We start from the raw sequence: 20,585 nt of genomic DNA, 5'->3' as shown, positions 1-20,585 counted from the left end.
AGGATCCCGGGACCCCGGCGCTGGCGGGCTGCACAGGCTCCCGGGAGGGGCGGTGTGGAGAGTGACCTGCGCTCGCACACAGGCCTCTTGGTGGCGGCAGCAGCAACCGTAGCGCCCCACACCCGTCTCTGTTGTCCGCGCCGACAGCCGCAGCTCGCGCCCGTTTCTGGAGCTCCTTTATGTGGTGCCCTTAATTCCCTTTCCTCGCGCCCCAGGAAGCGAAGAGGCAAGAAAAAGTCTCTTGTCTCTTCGGCAGCTCCGCGCCCGTTTCTGGAGCTCCTTTAAGCGGCGCGCTTAAACCCCTCTCCTCGCGCAGCAGGAGGTAAAGAGGGAAGAAAAGGTCTCTTGCCTCTTCGGCAGCTCCAGACTTCTCCCGAACTCCCTCCCGGCCAGCCGTGGTGCGCTAACCCCTTCAGGCTGTTTTCGCTCTGCCAACTCCAGACCTTTCCCTGGGATCCGCCCGAGGCTCAGTTCCCAGCCCCGCCCGCCGCGGCGGATGAGCAGACAAGCCTCTCGGGCTGGTGAGTGCTGATCGGCACCGATCCTCCGTGCGGGAATCTCTCCGCTTTGCCCTCCGCACCCTGTTGGCTGTGGTCTCCTCCGCGGCTCTGAAGCTTCCCACTCCGCCACCCGCAGTCTCCGCCCGCGAAGGGGCTTCTAGTGTGCGGGAACCTTTCCTCCCTCTCGGCTCCCTCCCACTGGTGCAGGTCCCGTCCCTATTCTTTTGTCTCTGTTTATTCTTTTTTCTTTTGCCCTAACAAGGTACGTGGGGGGGTTTCTTGCCTGAGGTCTGAGGTCTGAGGTCTTCTGCCAGCGTTCGGTGGGTGTTCTATAGGAGAAGTTCCACGTGTAGATGTATTTCTGATGTATCTGTGAGGAGGAAGAGTGATCCCCGCGTCTTACTCTTCCGCCATCTTCTCGCTCCCCCCGGTTATCTATTTTAAATATAGCAGTGTGTATACTTTTCAGTCCCAAACTCCCTAACTCTCCCTCCCCCCCACCCTTCACCCCTGGTAACCATAGGTTCATTCTCTAAGTCTGTGAGTCTGTTTCTGTTTTGTAAATGAGTTCATTTGTGTCTTTTTTTAAGATTCCGCATATAAGCAATATCATAATGATATTTGTCTTTCTCTGTCTGACTTAACTTCACTTAGTATGATAATCTCCAGGTCCATCTTCGTTGCTGCAAATGACATTATTTCATTCTTTTTTAATGGCTGAGTACTATTCCATTGTATATATATGTACCACATCTTCTTTATCCATTCATCTGTCAATGGACATTTAGGTTGCTTCCATGTCTTGACTATTGTAAACAGTGCTGCAGTGAACATTGGGATGCACAGATCCTTTTGAACCATGTTTTTCTCTGGATATATGCCCAGGAGTAGGATTGCTGGATCATCTGGTAGCTCTATTTTTAGTTTTTTAAGGAACCTCCATACTCTTCTCCATAGTGGCTGTACCAATTTACATTCCTACCAGCAGTGTAGGAGGGTTCCCTTTTCTCCGCGCTCTCCAGCATTTATTGTTTGTAGATTTTTTGATGATGGCCATTCTCACTGATGTGAGGTGATATCTCGTAGTTTCGATTTGGATTTCTCTAAGAATTAGTGATGTTGAGCATCTTTTCATGTGCCTCTTGGCCATCCATATGTCTTCTTCGGAGAAATGTCTGGTTAGGTCTTCTGCCCATTTTTTTTTTTTCTGCCTATTTTTTGATTGGGTTATTTTTTTTGATATTGAGCTGCATGAGCTGTTTGTAAATTTCAGAGACTAATCCTTTGTCAGTCCCATCGTTTGCAAATACTTTCTCCCATTCTGTGGGTTGTCTTTTCATTTTGTTTATGGTTTCCTCGGCTGTGCAAAAGCTTTTGAGTTTAATTAGGTCCTTAATGGACACATACTGTATCATATTCTGTACCTTACTTTTTTTCATTTTCAATTTAGTTGAACTTCAGTAAGTATTTGTTGACTTTTTATGGTGGTTAAGAGTATGGACTCCAGAACGAAACTGTCTTGGTTCAAATCCCAACTCTGTCATTAACTACCGGGGTGACCTTGGACAAGTTGTTCCACCTGCATGCCTTTGCTTTCTTTGGCTATCAAATGGGGATAGTACAAGCAGTACCTGCCTCCCAAAGTTGTTAGAGGATGAATTGGTTTCATGTAAAGTAAGTTAAAAGTGGGTTATACCATGGGTATAACTCAGGCTCTCATCATTATAGTTATTACTGCTGTCATCACCATTATTCCACATCAGTACATACAGAATTTCTGCATCTTTTTTTTTTTTTTTTTTTGGTACCAGTATTCCATTGGTTTGTAATGGTATAAAGAGAACCTTAGTGATCATCTAGTTCAGTCTCATTTCACCAGTTACATCAGTGTCAGAACTTAACATGTGCAAAGCCTTTGTGTGATTGTACACATTGGTACAGTAATTTCCTCCTAAATGATCCAAAATGAACATTAAGAAAATAGATGCAAACATCCTTGCATGTTATAATTTAAAATTTTGAAAGTAAGATTCAAATAGTAAATAAAACACGTGGTTGGAGTTTTTTTCAACATAAGCAACTTTATACAAATTTAAAACTAGATTAATATTTACTTTAAGATGAGTTGGTTTTCTGGTTTGATCATTTTGGCACCTATCTTTAATCTCCTATCTTTAGTAAAAATCTGTTGTGGGGCTTCCCTGGTGGCGCAGTGGTTGAGAGTCCTCCTGCTGATGCAGGGGACACGGGTTCATGCCCTGGTCCGGGAAGATCCCACATGCCGCGGAGCGGCTAGGCCCGTGAGCCATGGCCGCTGAGCCTGCGCGTCTGGAGCCTGTGCTCCGCAATGGGAGAGGCCACAACAGTGAGAGGCCCGCAAAAAGAAAAAAAAAAAAATCTGTTGATAATGATTATCTTTCTGAAACCAGAAATTACATTTAAGTATTAGTAAAGGTGCCTCTGAACAGTTATTTTCCAGATTAGGCAGCATTATACACAAATAATTGTAGTTTTTGCCTGCCTACCTCAATTTTAATTATACAGACCTTGTTAAAATTTTTCAAATGCTGATTTTTTTTTCTGTTAAGGGGCTGTCAAAACTGCTGACTCTTGAGAACATTAGGATTGCTTTTTTTGTCTAACTATGAATGAAAAAAATACATGTGAGCATCTGAGTGCCACTTTCAGTTGATAACTTCTTTGTTTCCGGTTCCTTATTCTTTCAAACTGAAACACTTCATTTAAAAACTGAAGAAAATATACTTGAGGATTTTTTTGTTTTTTGTGTGTTTTTTTTTGTATCCCTAGACCTCAGACACACCAGATATCCTCTACTTAACAAATTTTGAGGTTTTTCTTTTTAGCTCTGATTCATACAAGATTGCTTAATTCACCAGGGCTCCTTTAGATTGTTTAAATTGAGATTTTTGTTAACAGTGTTTTAAAATAATAAATTACATGTACATAATTATATAAATAATGACGTTATATATAGTTATTTTACATATATATGTTTTTTAACTTTTACTTGCATTTATTTTTTTGCAGCATTTATTCCCGGGCCATATGTTTCTGTTTCTTCAGTTTCTTCTGGGATATCTTTTTCTTCTGGGCAACCTCCTCTTCTGGTTTAGGAACAGTCTGTTCTTTTTCTGTGAGGATCATCTCAGTGTGGCAGGGAGAGCTCATGTATGGGTTGATCCGACCATGAGCTCTGTAAGTCCTGTGCCGTATCTTGGGGGCTTTGGTTCACCTGGATGTGCTCAGTGACCAGAGAATCTACCTCTAAGCCCTTAAGTTCAGTATTACTCTCTGCATTTTTGAGCATTTGTAGTAAAAATTCAGCACTCTTTATGGGCCTCCGACCCTGTGTCCAGCCCCACCTTTTTGGCCTGGGGCACACCTACCAACTCCACCACTGTAACGACGGAATGGCACACATTGCTTCCTTAAAGGGACACCCTTCAGATACTTGGTGGCTTTTCGGATATGCATACAGTTAATGGCCTGGGCAGTTTCACGAGTGTTCTTAAAGTGAACACGAAGATTTGAACCTCTTGATTTGCCTAATTTTTTGTGGTTTTCTGGGTCAAGTGAATAACGAACCGTATTTAGAGGTCACCTCAGGCCGTTTACCGGAAAAGCTATTTAATATATTTTAAGTGGTAACAGTTATATGTATATAAATGTTTTATAAATAACATTAACTGGGTACAAGGCAATATTCTAAATGCTTTACTTATATATCCTCCTTAGGGATTAAATCAGTTAGATACTATTATTACCCCTTATTTAAGAGGTAAGGAAACCACAGAGAGATTGAGCAGTTTTCCCAAGGTCATACAGCTGTGATTTGGACCAAACTCTTTTTTTTGTGTGTGTGTGGTACACAGGCCTCTCACTGCTGTGGCCTCTCCCGTTGCGGAGCACAGGCTCCGGACGCACAGGCGCAGCGGCCATGGCTCACGGGCCCAGCCGCTCCGTGGCATGTGGGATCTTCCCGGACCGGGGCACGAACTTGTGTCCCCTGACCGGCAGGCGGACTCTCAACCATTGCGCCACCAGGGAAGCCCTGGACCAAACTCTTTGACTCCAAAGTTTGTGCTCTTAACCAGTGTACCATAATAAATTTGTACTGGGCTTCCCTGGGTTCGCAGTGGTTGAGAATCCGCCTGCCGATGCAGGGGACACGGGTTCGTGCCCCGGTCCGGGAAGATCCCACATGCCGCGGAGCGGTTGGGCCCATGAGCCATGGCCGCTGCGCCTGTGCGTCCGGAGCCTGTGCTCCGCAACGGGAGAGGCCACAGCTGTGAGAGGCCCGCGTACCACCAATAAATAAATAAATAAATAAATTTGTACTTTGGCATAAATATTTTTGAATATGTTTAAAACTCAAAAATATTCTCTGTTTTAAGCTGTCAGCAAAGGTTTGAGTGTCCCTCGCTTATAAAATATTATTAAAAAGAAAATTGAGTGAGTGGTCCCTTCTCATTTAAAAAAATGATCTTTTCAAGGAATGGGTAAGACAATTTTGAAATTCTGTATTTTGTTCACGTAGACATGGGTGAAGTATTTTGTCCATAGGAATTTCTTATCCTGCCAAAGAAACCCAAGGAGACAAGTTTAAAAAGAGTGGCAGGAGCAAGCCCTTCTGGAGTTCCTGAGCATCCTAAAACAGTGTATGCATAAAAATGAATAACTGGCATAACACTGCCCTCATCCCTCTGCAAAGAACGTGCCACGTTAGGACTATAGACCTATTTCGCGGGTGTTTTGTAGTTTTATGAGAGTACCAGAGGGATAAAGCGTATTCCTTCCCCCAGTAATTTGGAGATGAGGGAATTAGGGATGCCCTCTGAGTATAATTTCTATAGAACAAACCAAAACAGAGTCTGTAACCTGACTAGAGTATGAGGACACTGTTCAGGATGGGTAGGTGCAGTCCCTGGGAGGCAGAGCTGGGTTTTAACTGTAACACAAGTAATTTTATCCTTCCATAGACGGAAAACATGAGTTAAAATAGAAGGGGCAGAATAAAAATGTATCCCAAAGAGGCCAACATGGGTGGCTACTGCCCATTCAAGCACAGTCACGCGGTAAGGGGATTCTGCTCTGGAAGTATTGTTCTTTCCTTGGCAAAATTGTCTTAGCTGAGAGATTCTTAAGATTTCCTTAGATCTCTGTGTTGTGTCTCTGTACTCACCACAGCACCTTCTGATAAATAATTTGGCTTTCCAAATAGGTTACCAATAGGTAAAAAATGTATTGATCAAACATAAACAATTGTATTAACGGGTAAAAAAGGTATTAAAGTAGGAAATGTAGATGAAACACTATGGGAAGTGGTGATAATTGTTGAAGCCAAGTGATAAGCGCATGGGGGTGATGGTGAGGGTGTTGCTTACTAATATTATCACTCTTCTCCCTACTTGGGTGAATTAACATTTCCATAATAAAATGTATTAGTCACAAAAAAGTGTGGGTCTCTGCCATTTGACTGTTGTACAGTCTTTTCTCGCCTGTCCATGGGGGATTACTTCCAGGAACCATGAAGTTCAAACCCATGTTGTTCAAGGGTCAACAGTATTTCTTTTCATAAATTTAGTAATTGGCCTTCTGTTTTAAATATATTAGTCTCTGTGCTCAATCATTGCAATCCAGGTTTACTTTGAGATGTGCCGTTAAAACTAGGTATCTGAGTCTGCAGAGCTACAGAACATACACTGCATTGTTGGAAAATTGACCAAAGTAATGCCCACATCAGGATGCTTGGGGGTCAGCCAGCTAGACTTCCCTTAGAGGCACTTCAGAGTCATCTTTGCTAATAGGCTTATTTCCAATTATTTCCATAGGCAAATTCTTTAAATCATTATTTCTCAAATCAGAGACTAGAAGTTCTGAAGGTTGGTCTTCTGAGACAAGAATTCTTGTTTTGTGGGTAGTGATATAATTTCTGTATAATTTCTTCTCCTTATATTACCATTCCTTCATCTTTTAAATTTTTCTTGGTTAATTCTCTAGTTCTCTTTTATATCTTTATCATATCCTTCTGAAAGCTAGAATTCTATTAAAACCCCCCTCTTCTTTTTTTTTTTTTTTTTTTTTTTTTTTGCGGTATGCGGGCCTCTCACTGTTGTGGCCTCTCCCGTTGCGGAGCACAGGCTCCGGACGCGCAGGCTCAGCGGCCATGGCCCACGGGCTCAGCCGCTCCGCGGCACGTGGGATCCTCCCGGACCGGGGCACGAACCCGCATCTCCCGCATCGGCAGGCGGACTCCCAACCACTGCGCCACCAGGGAAGCCCCCCTCTCTTCTATTTTTAAACAAGTTAGTCTATTAGGGGAAAACATCAAAAGTAAATATCAAAACTACTGACTCCTTTATAAAAAGCATTCTAGCTAATGAGTGAAGGAGGGATGATAGAATTATAGTTATCATTTTGCAACCTGTGCAGGTTAATGACTCTCGGCAATGGCCATCAGTAATTGCTAATATCACAAAAAGAGAAAACAGACATTAGTGCCTCTTGGTGGGACTACACAACACTCTAAATGAAATGTTCTTGCCAGAATATGAAATCTGAATCTAACCAAGCCCCTAGATCTATCTACAATACTACAGGAAATACAGAGGAGACAAAAGAACATGTTAAATGACATCATAGAGATAGAGTTAACACAGTCCCAAGTCTGGAAAATTGTATAGATAAATTACCTGATTTCTTAGTGGTTAGAGGGAATCTGTAGGTTAAAAGAAACTTAAGCTATCAACCAATTACAATCTATAAAACTTGGATTTGGATAGAATACAGAAAACTGTTTAAGTTTGGGAGAATTTGCATACTGACTGGATAGTAATGATTTTTAGAAGTTTATATATATATTTATAGTTACAAAGTTATATATACTTAAATATAGATGAAATTATAAAACACCTGGAAATTGTTTTAAAATAATGCAGGAGTGGGATGAGAGGAGTGAGTAGAGAGATGGCTAAAACAAGAATAGCCTTGAGTTGATAATTATTGAAGTTAGGTGATGGTACATGGGAGTTTAGTATGCTACTCTTTTTACTTTTGTATGTATTTTTAAATTTCCATGACAGAAAGTCTTTAAAAATAACTTAGATTTCTGGTTTTGGTCCTACAAACTTCTCTTGATTTTTAAACACTTCTCTTTCCTTGGAATATTTAAAGCTGCCTCTATGTTTTACATACATATTTTTTGCCTTTTACTTACCTGAAAAAAATTCATGTAAATCTGATTTTTGCAAATAAAAACATTTTCAATAAATTTGCACTGTTAATCCTTTAATAATATAAAAATCATTTATAAACCTTCAATCACTAACTTTTAAAAAATAAGTTCAAATGTTTACAATGTAGGATTTACTTTAAAATGAGATCACTTATACCTTCTTGTAGTATGTCTTATCTATTTCAACCAAATGTGTCTTTCTTAAATTTAGTTGGTAAAGAGTTATTTTTGATAATATGTTGGATTTTGTGTTTTATTTTTAATTATTTTTTTCTTACCCTGCAAGCTAATCAGACTCTTATTCAGTCCTTTTGAGATCTTGATTTTTTTTATTATCTATACTTTTTTTCCTGGATTAAAATCTATTGTTAGCTTTCTCGTTCAATAGACAGCCACTATTAAGCCTCTGAAAATTAATACTCTGCTATTTAATGAATTATCCTAACATTAAATATTAAGTTGACTTTTTTGATTTAGTTTTTTGATAGCTCACCAACTTTGATGCCCATTACCATTGCATAGAATTGATTTTGTTTTTACTTTAGGTACTTGCTACAACCAAGAGACAACGGAAACAAGTCATCTAAAACTGATGACCTGGGATCCCTTCGATTAAATATATGTTATACAGAAGACTATGTGCTTCCTTCAGAGTACTATGGTCCTTTGAAAACTTTGCTGCTAAAATCACCAGATGTTCAGGTACTTTAAAAATCTTGTGTGTTACTTAATATGGAAAGGCTAAAATAATTCTGTAAATGATGAGGAAAAGATTTCAGAGTATCAAGTTTTATTAAAACTATATATACATGTGTGTATATATATATATATATATATACACACACACACACACACACAATGTATGTATGTATGTATATATATATATATATATTCTGAACCAGAGTACTGTATACCAATATCCGCTCCAAATTTCATCTCTGATAAAAATCTAGAAAATTAAACATTATTCTATACAACAGTTATCATTAATGAACATATTTGAATTACTTTTCAAAGGCTAATGATTGAGTATTTAATCATGCTTCTTTGATTTTGTGCTTGTTTTCTACCTTTCTGTATTCTAGCCGATATCTGCCTCAGCTGCTTACATTTTGGGTGAAATATGTCGAGATAAAAATGATGCTGTTTTGCCCCTTGTACGACTGCTGCTCCACCATGATAAACTTGTTCCTTTTGCCACTGCAGTAGCTGAATTAGACTTGAAGGATACACAGTAAGAGTTATATTTTATTAAATGTTAATTATGTGCTGTAGAAATTGGACCTTAATTTGCCAAATTGTTTTTGTAATCTCAGTTCTTTTGTATTGACCAGGCTTTCTGTATAGAGGTCTTAAAAGAACTGCTTAGCAAGTAATAAAAGGCAGTTCTTTAAGTTAGCAAGCAGTATCCACCAACAGTAAAGTTAACAATTAAAAGATTTTTTTTCACTCATTGTTAAAATTTCCTGTTACTAATCTTTGCTTCTTTATTGTAATGAGTCACATGTCACAAATAAAACACCAGGACAGACGGGGTTTTTTTCCCCCTTATCCATTATGTAGCACCCTTATATGCCCATGTGTGACATTAAAAGCAATCAGATGGCTTCCTATTCCTGTCATAGTCTAACACTTGTTTTAGACACACACTACTTTTGTAGTTCAAATATAGGTTACTCTTTTTTGCTAACTTATTTTTTTATGTTTTTGGTAAGTTTGAAAATCCTAATTGTAGCAGGTTGGTAAAAAATTACTAAAAGTGTATACATGACCAAAGTCAAATACCTCATTATTGATTTTACAGCCTTTATTACACTTGGTTTCACCTTATTTCTGTTTGTATTTCAGAGATGCAAACACAATTTTTAGAGGAAATTCCTTGGCTACCCGATGTCTAGATGAGATGATGAAAATAGTGGGAAGGCACTACCTGAAAGTAACATTAAAACCTATTCTAGATGAGGTACAGAATATAACCTCTGATACTAATAGTTTGTCCTTATTATAGCATCTCTTTCACCAAGTTATCTACTGATGGGGATGATATATCCATTCACACATTACTGAAAGAACACAGGTGAACACTTTAGAAGTAAAATGAATGATTTACTTTTCCATCAATGGATTTTTACTTGAAGGGCACATTGTAGTATACTCTACATAATTATTTCGTTGTTATAGGGTTTATTTTAGCTGGAGTTTCAAATATATGAGAAATGTTTTTTGATATAGTTCTTTAGGCATATTGTATACATTATCTCTGGATAGGGGTTTTAAACTTTGTTAGTTTTAATTTTTATAATTGTATGATAAGAAAAATAATAGTTATTTTCATTTTGCCAAATTATTTAGAAAAGAGCATTAGATGAAAAATTAATCTATTTTCCAGATATGTGAATCCTCAAAATCCTGTGAAATTGATCCTATTAAATTGAAAGAGGGAGATAATGTAGAAAATAATAAGGTAAGTCTTTGCTGTCTTTATAACTGCATTAAAATTGGTCTTAATGGTATACCTATCTCCCACTTATGTTGTAGTAATGTTATTTGGAGGGAAGCAGTGCTTTTTATTTGCATAATGCCCATACTATTAGCGGAATTTCCTATGTCTAGTTTTTAGAATGTTATTTCCCTCATTTCTCTTTGGATCATTTTATTCTCTGCTGCTTCTTATGAATTTTATTCCATACATTCACCTCTTATATCTAACTAGTCTAAATCTCATTCATTAAATGAGTTCAGGATGCAATTGTCCTTTAGCTAAATGTGTTTAGAGAAGGGTAGCAAAGCTTTAGAATACTAGATGGTGACTGCCTAATATATCTCATTTTTGCTGCATTTTTTTCCATAAAGGCTATTGAAGATGTATAAAAGTCAAAATCTTAATGTTTACCTTTTTAAATCCTACAGGAGAATCTGCGCTACTATGTAGACAAGTTATTCAGTACAATTGTAAAATCAAGTATGAGTTGCCCCACTGTAATGTGTGATATCTTTTATTCTCTAAGGCAAATGGCCACTCAAAGATTTCCTAGTAAGTGCCTTGTTTTACTAAAATATGCCATTTTTTTTTTCTATACTTGATTTTTCTGTAGATTTATTATCTATTTGGTTTATGTGAATGTGTTTATGGTTTAAGTATAGTCTTCTTTCATTTTTCAAAATAGTTCTAGCTTTTTAATGAAACATCTGATTTAATTTTCTTGTAATCTCAAAACAGAACACTCTTGTTTATTTCAGTATAATAGCAACTTTATACAAGCAAATCAAAATCAACACTAATTTTAAGAAAGGCAGAAATTTAGAACCATAACAGTATATAAGTAAATATTTATTTATACTAGCTGCTTACGAGACTGTTAAATATGATAAACAAAAACAGCTTTGTTATTTGTACCAACTATCTTTTTCACTCTCATACATTCAAAATCGTGAGAATTTTTAAGTTCTGTACAACTGACTAGATTTGACAGTTTGAGAATGCTAAGGTCTTAGTGATGAGAGGTTTTTGCAAAAATGGTTTTAGACATTAGAAACATCTCTGTTGCAATATACATAGAATTTTGAGGTAACATATATCAACAGCTGGCATGCTTTAATTTTACAAGAACACCTGTGTCAAGGCTTTGCCTAGAAACATTTCAATTAAATTAACAGTTGCTATCTCTCATTGTCAATACTTGGAATTATTCTAATTATATGCATCTCTGATAAGTAAATAAACTTACTATGGCTGTCTTTCCAGATCTGCCTGTAATGGGGGGGGGAGGGTAAGGAGGTAAGGCAGCTGCTTAAATTATCAGTCTTATACAGCCGTGTGAAACTGTAAGTTTATTTCTGTAACCATCTGAAGAGATTTTGCTATTTTATCATATTTTAAGTGTATTATGTGCACATAGGTGTGTGCAGTTATCTGCTGCTCCACTAAATTACCCAAAGCTAAAGTGGGGTTGAGTTGTCTAACATGTAGATAAATTCAGCCCTAGATGTCTTTGCTAATTATAGTAAGAATATAAACAGTCAACTTGAAATAGCATACTAAATCTAGACTTTGTAACGAAAATAAGGGGAGCAGAGACATTAAAGTATGGAAAGGTGAAATGCTGACTGAAATTATATTTTTAAACAGTGTGTTAGATCATCATAACCACGCTGAGGACTTAGTGAGCAGGCACAGTGCCGGCCTGAGTTATCTCCTCTCTCTCACCTACACAACACCACATGAGATAGGCGCTGCTCCCCTTCAGCAGTTAATGAAACTGAGCTTTAGGGAAGTCAAGTAATTTGCCCAAGGTCTGTGACATGGCCAGCAGGCAAGCAGGGTCTCACACCTGGGCCTGGCCCACTCCAAAGCATGCTACTAATCACCGTACTCTACACTACCCAGTGAATTTGGCCTTCAGTATGCATTAGCTGTTTAACTCTTGTTTATGTGAATAATCTAAAACACATCCTATGATTTTTTAATAAACGCAAACATATTTCCTTAACTGTCTTTTTGTTGGCCTTAGATATTCTCAGTAGACTCCAGATATTCTCAGTAGCGATAGTTCTGTTCTCATAAAGTATTTTCATTATTTCCTCATTTGTTCTTACTGCCCTGGGAAGATGGGTGGGGAGTGGGGAGGCAGTCATGGGAAGCAAGTGTTATTAAAGAAGTACACATTAAATGACTTGTGGGTGACCACCTGCTGAGTGACTTAGAAGAGTTAAAACTCAGACCAAATGCAGACATTGTTTCCCTCACCTGCTTCTCTACCATCTGATGGATTGTTGCTTAAGCGTTGACTCCAGTCAACAACAAAAGCTATAGCTGAATGATCAAAGCCACAAGTTGTCTTCAGTTCATCTGTATTTTTATAGGGAATATTGGTAGCTTTTTTAAAGTACAGATTTCTGCATAATTGCTTTTATTACATAACCTGTGATATTGTCAAGATTTTTGAGGGGAAAATTGAAACAGTATCCTAAAACTGAAGACAATCTCCTATCTTAGTCTTAGGGGATTCAGTATTACCACTAGGGAGTGCTAGATACTACTTTGTTTTTGTTGTTGTAATTTCAGGAGTCTCTTCTTGCAGATGAGGAAAGAGGTATTTTTCCAAATTAAAATATTTCTGACAACCTAGCAGCTTTGTCTTTCACTTTATTTATTATTTCTTTCAGATTTTTTTTAGTCATAGGATTTTTTTCCTTTAATTTAGTCATAACCATTACTATCATTTCATCAACTCAGTTCTTACTATACAAATTATATTTATCTCCTATTTAATTTACATGTTTTTCCAATATTTTTTTACCTTGTCATCTTCATTTTTTAATTCAGTGTTTTTGTGCATGACATTTCACCATTTTTTTCCTGCAGATGACCCTCATGTTCAGTATTCTGCAGTGAGCAGCTTTGTGTTTCTTCGTTTCTTTGCTGTAGCGGTAGTATCACCTCATACTTTTCATTTGCGACCTCATCATCCAGTAAGTGTTGTTCTTCTCAAAGCTTTATTCCATTTTAATTTATTTTTATTAAAATAAGAAAAGATAAAATAACAGGCAAATTTCACTTGGCTATGTTTTCTTATAACGGATACTTAAATTTACTGTCTTAGCCATTTCATTCTTTCAGAGAAGGCGGAAAATTCTACTTTTTTGTTATTGTTAAAAGATATGCACATGAATAATAATACTTTGTTAGTAATAGCTGCAGCTTGGTGATGGGTACAAAGAAGATTCATCATCTTTTCCCTCTGCTGTTCTGTATGTTTGTAAATTTCCATAATACAGGGATGTCTTTTTTTTTCTTTCATTAGTTATAGGTTTAGTTTGATCTTGCAGATATCTTTAAATCTCACAGAAATTTGAAGAGGCTCATTTCTGAAAGGTGTAGAAACTTTCATTGGAATGTAATTTGTTTGGTATCTCCATATTTTTACTTTTTATTCACCTGAGATGATGATATAAATATATGAGATTTAAAACCTAAGGCATATAGTCTTTCTGTTCTGAAGTCGTATTTAGTTACTTAAATCTGAATCTGCACTGCGTAGATTTACATGTTTCTTAACATTTTAAAATTCCTTATTTTTGCTGTTTCTGTTTCCTTCTCCTACAGTGTATTATTGCTAATTCTTTAACCTTTTATGTTCCAAACATTTTATAATCTTATCTAATTGTTTTTGTTGCTAATTTTTATAACAAATAATAATAAAAGCCAACATTTATTTAGTCCTTGCTTTGTACTAGGCCTTCTTCTAAGTACTTTATATGGTCTAACTTACTTAGTCCTCCCAGTAACCCTGTGAGGTAAATTTTATTCTCATCTTTATTTATAGATAAGAAAACCACAACTCAAGAACTTCTCCAAGGTCACACAACTATTAAATTATGATTTGATCTCACTCAATTTGAACTGGATTAAGAAAGTTCACTGACTGACCCACTCAGTCTTCCCAGGCTGTAAGCTTACCCCTGTTCCTTCCTGCCTCTTAGGCAGTCAGGTGTTTGAGCACCTACAGTGTATCAGATGCTGTGCTCAGCACTGGAGATGCAGTGATGAGGAAGAGACACTCCCTGCCCTTAGGAAACTCGCTAATACAGTGTAGGGAAGACACACAGGTTTTGGAGTTAAACTGGGCTCTGCGGCCACTGCTTCTCTGGACAGCTACACATCGGCCACTTATTTAACTTTGAGAACTGAGTAAAACCATGCTGCTGTGGCCGCAACACACACTTTATTGTCAAAGAACAAATGGTCTCTGAGTAGCTACAGCGGAGGATTGGGCCCCAGCGCCTTTTGTTCACAGGGCTGTCCTTTCTGTGGCTATGTTACTGAAGCTGTACAGAACTGTGGGGCAGCAAAAGCTTGATGACATTCTGGACATAAACAGAACTCCTACCTCTGAGCTTGTGACCCTGCCTTATATTCAGACTTGAATTTGCATATAGATGTTACAATAAAGTCCTTCTAACCATAGACTCTGTATTTCAAGTCACCTTTCCAATCAGTAAGTATGTCAGAAGGATTGCTTCAAACTGTCATATAACTTTACTGTTTGATTTTAAGTGAGCCTTTCATTCTAATTGGGGAAATAAGGCAAATATATAAGATACATAATCTAAAACGACATACATAAATCTAAAACTAGCACCTGATTAGTACCAAGTAAGGAGTATAGACAATCCATACTATAGAAGTTGAGAGCAAGGGATGACCCCAGTGACCTGAGGGTGATGACTTTGTCAAGACTAGTATTGAAAGTTAGAGTGGTTGAGGAGGAGAACCAATTAAAGGTTGTTAGATTTTACATTTATAAGTTCTTTGAATTTTGAGAATATTAGTAGAGTAGAAAAGAAGAAAATCCAATTGCAGAAGATTAAGGAATAAGTAGGTGAACGCAGTTTTACCTAGGAAGTATATCAAAAGTGAGCTTGCCCTGCTGCTAAAAGACATGGGCAAATTCAAGCATGTACGTGTGTGTGCATATGCACATGAATAAATACTTCTTTTGAAAAACACTAATTTTAAAATATGGGCTATAGTAACATTGACATGGTAGACCATTCTTTTGAGAAGTTTCATAGTGAAGAAGAAAGATGGAACTTTCCTTCTCATCCTATCCCCTAGTCTCTCATTGATAGCTCCTTCCAAGACTCAGCCAAGGCAGACTTCTCTAACCTTTCAGTCTGGGTTAGGCTCCTCTCTTATATGTGCCTGTAGCACCCTGGGGCTTTCTCTGTCATGGCACTTGTCATACTGTTCTGTAATCATCTATTTATTGTCTCTGCATGTGGACTGTCAGTACCTTAACAGAAAGGGCTGGATCTTTTTCAAATTTGTGTATCCCAAGCACATGGCACAATTTCTACGACAAATAGGTGCTCAGTAAATGTTTGATAGGTGAAAGATGGTAGCTCAGAGAGAGAGCTCATCAAATGATGTCTTTTCCAAAAATGGCAAAAGGTTTGTATGGTTTAAATAGAGGAGAAGAGACCAACAGAAAGGGAGAAATTAAAGACAGAAGGGGACTTACTAATATATCAATATACTGGATGATTCAGAAAGAGCGTCTTTAAAAGAAAAAGTGATAGGATAAACTTGCGGGGGAAAGAACAGTTTCTCCTTTGAAGTATTATGGTGAATCCTATGAATTTGTTTTGTTTTGTTTTTTTTTGTAGATCAAAAATAGTCAACCACAATTTCACATGGTTCAACTTAATATAGGAAAAAAGGATAGGATATGTTGTTTTAGGGTGATAGAGTCAACGTTTCAGTTCAATTTAATAAATGTAATATAGCATCTACTATATGCTAGTGCTTGTCTGTGTACTAGGTGCCAGATGCCTAAGGTCCTGGGCATCTATGAAAAATCATGATGGCAGATAGTAGCAGGGTGAAAATTTAGAACAGCTTCTTTGTAGAGTACACTAGGGAATCAGCAGTAGCTAAATGACATGATTGTCAAATAGTAGTGAGGGCCATATTGGTGTAAACAAACCTCTGACATGCAGAAATTATGTAAAATATAGTTTGCTCACTTCTTCCAGTTCAGGAAAATAATGAGCTAAAACATTGATTTCAAAACCAAATTTCAACAGGGAAGTCTTGATGAAATTCAGTTCAAATTCAGGTTGTTAGCACATTGTTAAGAATTTTATATTCTTCAAAGGCAGAGAATTGGAGGGACCTTTTATAGATATTGTAGCTAAAATATTTTCTGGATGTTGTAGCTAAAATATTTCTGAATAACTTTAATAAAGGTGTGTAAGTGTTTCACAAGTATATCGTAATGATCATATCTCAGATATTCCTTCTTTTCGAGAATTGCCTTACATCCTGGTCATCTCTTCACCTTCATAGTCACTGCCTATTTTCAGTGTGAGGATACTAAAATATTAAGGAATGTCAACCAAACACTAAACTAAAGCATTTCTGTATCTAAATTTTCTTGAACATGTCTTTTTCTTTTTAAATTTTAATTTAATTTTATTTTGATTCTTTTTAATCTCTTTTTTAAAAATTTTATTTATTTATTTATTTGGGGCTGCATTGGGTCTTCATTGCTGTGCGTGGACTTTCTCTAGTTGTGGCGAGCGGGGGCTACTCTTTGTTGCGGTGCGCAGGCTTCTCATTGCGGTGGCTTCTCCTGTTGTTGAGCACAGGCTCTAGGCACGCGGGCTTCAGTAGTTGTGGCTCGTGGGCTCTAGAGCACAGGCTCAGTAGTTGTGGCGCACAGGCTTAGTTGCTCCATGGCATGGGGAATCTTCCCGGACCAGGGCTCGAACCCGTGTCTCCTACATTGGCAGGCGGATTCTTAACCACTGTGCCACCAGGGAAGCCCTTGAACATGTCTTTTGATGGCAGATTATGGGTATTTGAATCTCCACAACAAAAAAGATGTTTTATATAGTGGTAAGGGAATTGGTTATACAAATGGATGGACTGATGGAAACTCATCAGACTATATACATTTAAAATCTGTTCATTTTATTGTATGTAAATTATACCTCAATTTTAAAAAAAGGAAGCAGCAAGGATTCATTAGGGAGCACTGTTTAGTCAACTTTATTTATATTTACTTTTTTCTGGTAGATAGGCCTGGATAATAGACTCAAATAGTTACCTTCTGCTAAGATCCTACATGAACTAAGTGACTTCTCATTTCCTAAGTTGAATTTAGGTCTTTGCTTCCATGGTGAAAAGAATTGATTGCAGAAGTATTGTAAAAGTATTATATTAGTATTGTAAAAGTATTGAATATGCTTACAAGTGGGTTGAATATAGAAAATTTGGAAACTGCCATTTTAAGTCATATGGTAGAAAAAAGTAGATGCCATTGACATTCCAAAAGTGAATACAATTTTTTAGGTAATCCCATCTGCCATAGTGTACCCCCCCCAAAATTAATATTGATTAAATTATGGCTTTCAAAAGAAAGTATAACATGTCATTAGATATAATCACTTTGAGAGGAACTGTCAATTACCTGTGGCTTCTTTAGTCTCCTAATTCCTTAGTTCAGTGAACTGTGCCAATCCTTAGCTAGATTTTAGCTGGTTTGAATGAACATTTTTGAGTCACTGTTTTAGACCAAAGTAGCCCGTTCACTCTATTCTACTTTTTACACAAATTCTATTTCTTGAAAACCTAACAAGACTTTTTGTGTCTTTTCTACATTCTTTAGGATCCACAGACAGTTAGAACATTAACTCTCATCTCAAAAACCATTCAAACTTTGGGAAGCTGGGGGAGTCTGTCCAAAAGCAAGGTAAGTCTTTACATCTTTTGCTCTGTATTCACACTTCTAAATGTTGTTGTACCCTGTGATCCCTTCTCCCTCACTTCACTCCCTTTCAAATTAAAAACAAAGCAGAACCAAAAACATATATATGTATAGATGGCAATAATTGTCTTTTAGACATTGTGTCTTAGTCAACTGTTACAGAAGACAGTTTCATTTAAACTAATGTGTCTAAGATGGAAGAGAGAGTCTAGTTAACAGATGCAAAAGCCTTTTGTTTATCTTTTTGTGCCATAATCATCCAGCAGCTGTTGAGAGAAATCTTCAGCTCCAAGCCCCAAAACTCTCTTGAAATATATGATTGAATCCCTTTAGGCCCTAATCCTAAGTTTAAAAATATGGTCAATTATATTCTTAGTTCTCTACTTAACATATATAAATTCCATGTGTTTTTTTCTTAGTCAAGTTTCAAAGAAACATTCATGTGTGAATTTTTCAAAATGTTTCAAGAAGAAGGATATATTATGGCAGTTAAAAAGGTATGATTGTTTTACTCTGGAAATATTAACTTCTTATCATATAGCATTAGGCAAATAACATTTTATATTGTTCCTAGGAATCAATCCCCAGTTTAAAAAAAATGTTTAACCGGTCCATCAAACATGAAAAGGCTGTCTTTTACTATATTTCTCCTCCCATACAGAACTATGGGTTTTTCAGCTGTGAAAATACCTAAATGAATTTTAGCAACAGCTACTATTGCCAGTGTCTTAGTAACACAAATTACAAATATCTAGAGTTAATATTTCTTAACAGCAGTGCTGTTGACAATTTGGTTGGGCAATTCTTGACTATGAGGGGCATTTTTGTCCATTGTAAAATGTACAGCAGCCCTGGCCTCTACTATTAGATGCCAGAAGCATGTTCCCAGTTTTTACAACTAAAAAGGTCTCTAAACATTGCCAAAAGTCCCCTGAGGAACAAATTGCCTCTGATTAAGAACCTCTGGTCTAGGGGGAAAGACTTAATGGTACCTGATGTATAGTGGGCACTTAATTGCCATTGGAGAAAATATATGAATTATTGAATATCTTATAAACAATATAGGCTTGTGGTTCGTAACCTGAGGAAAGTGACTTAAATTTAAAATGTACAAAAGTCTGTAGTATATAAGGTCATGACCAAAGAGCTGCAACAAACAAAAGTTGCTATACTTAGAAGTTGAGACTGTTTGGGGAAGATTTTTAATTTCTTGAATCTTTAGTTCTGAATCACCCCAAACAAAATGTAGCATTGTTACAAAACCCTAAAAATTTGTAAAGAAAAGTTATTTTGAAGTACCTCTAAGCTTAGCTTAAAGAAAGTACTCTATCTTATTTATTACAATTCTAACTTAATGAATCTAAATTAACATGATTAGATTTTAAAGATTGCATTCAATTTCTGTAGCATGGTTCACAGGTGACTGCCAGGAGTATCTTTTGTTTGTATTTTTTTATGTGTACTTTTAAATTTCTTACAGGGACTCGTAAATGAAAGTGATAATTTAAAAAATTAAAGCCAGTTGGGTTTTTTCCATCTTGAATAATAGCGCAAGTTCAACCAAAAAAAAATTTTTTTTTAAGCAACCATTGAATGTTTTTGAGGAGAAAGTCTCTCAAAAGAATAGGCAAAGAAAAAGCTGCCCTTTTATTCTCAGGACACTGTTGAAACAGTTTGTGGGACAGTGTAGACAGACTTTTGTTGGCAAGATTATGATGTTCTGTCTTTTGTTTTGGGGTTGCTTTTCCATTTTTTAATGACCTAGGCTATGGCAGCATCTGATTTCTTTTTCCTGATACAGTCGGAATGTGTACAGTTGGTAATGTCCGTGGAGAAAGTATTTAAGGGCGCCAGGAGTTTAGTCTGTTCCTGATCTGCTCTGAGTCACCCACTCACATTCTCATGCACTATCATTGTAGTACATCTCCTGTCTCACATTTACATAGGATGTTTTGCCCTAATATATGAATTTTCTTTATTATTTAACTAGTCTAGATATGTGCAGTGCTAGAAAGTACAAAAGCTTATGAAACCCAATTTCTCAATTAGTGGTGTGCTCACTAGTGACATTGATCACTGCTCCAGAAGAAAATAGTTTATAATTCTGAATCCTATACTATTTCCACAAAGTTTAGGAAGCATAACCTGAATAGGTCTGTAAACAGGCTGACCATATAATTTAGTGTCCAAAACTACAAAGTTTTCAAGAGTGAAAAGGAGTACTTTGATTATGAGGGGACCAACGTTGTAGACAGGGATGGCCCTGAGCAAATTGAGGCCTATATTTACCCTGCCTATAGTCCACCCTGATTATTATGTTTTCTTTCACCTTACATAAGTGATTTACCTCATATTCCTTAACAATATAACAAATACATAATACATTTAATAATTACCATAAATAAATAATAAATATTTATCAAATAATAAAATTAGTGCCCGCAGGCAAATATCAAGAAATGAAATATTCAGATAACTCTTTCATGCTCCATTAGTGGATGGTTGATCTGTGAGAACTGAAGATACAATAGGATTTCTTTAGTTTCCTTGGATACT

The 20,585-nt window shown here is 36.9% G+C and overlaps 1 protein-coding gene across 4 annotated transcripts in view; it reads left to right on the top strand.

The window, feature by feature from the left end:
• The window catches only part of RASA2 (RAS p21 protein activator 2), a 128,144-nt gene that overhangs the window by 82,426 nt on the left and 25,133 nt on the right, over positions 1–20,585 (top strand). For all 4 annotated transcript variants that reach the window (XR_010840616.1, XR_010840615.1, XM_059064945.2 and 1 more), the window contains exons 10-17: positions 8,301–8,457; positions 8,841–8,989; positions 9,604–9,718; positions 10,145–10,219; positions 10,666–10,789; positions 13,121–13,227; positions 17,931–18,014; positions 18,449–18,526. Coding sequence is in view for 2 of the 4 variants with exons in the window: in XM_059064945.2 (XP_058920928.1) it covers positions 8,301–8,457; positions 8,841–8,989; positions 9,604–9,718; positions 10,145–10,219; positions 10,666–10,789; positions 13,121–13,227; positions 17,931–18,014; positions 18,449–18,526 (889 nt within the window). In the remaining 2 variants the exon portion in view is untranslated. The remainder of the gene's footprint in view (positions 1–8,300; positions 8,458–8,840; positions 8,990–9,603; positions 9,719–10,144; positions 10,220–10,665; positions 10,790–13,120; positions 13,228–17,930; positions 18,015–18,448; positions 18,527–20,585) is intronic.

This window comes from Kogia breviceps, chromosome 5, assembly GCF_026419965.1.
Source record: "Kogia breviceps isolate mKogBre1 chromosome 5, mKogBre1 haplotype 1, whole genome shotgun sequence".
NCBI lineage: Eukaryota > Metazoa > Chordata > Mammalia > Artiodactyla > Physeteridae > Kogia > Kogia breviceps.
Note: the sequence above shows the minus strand (reverse complement) of the source record. Positions and strands in the feature narration are given on the sequence as shown.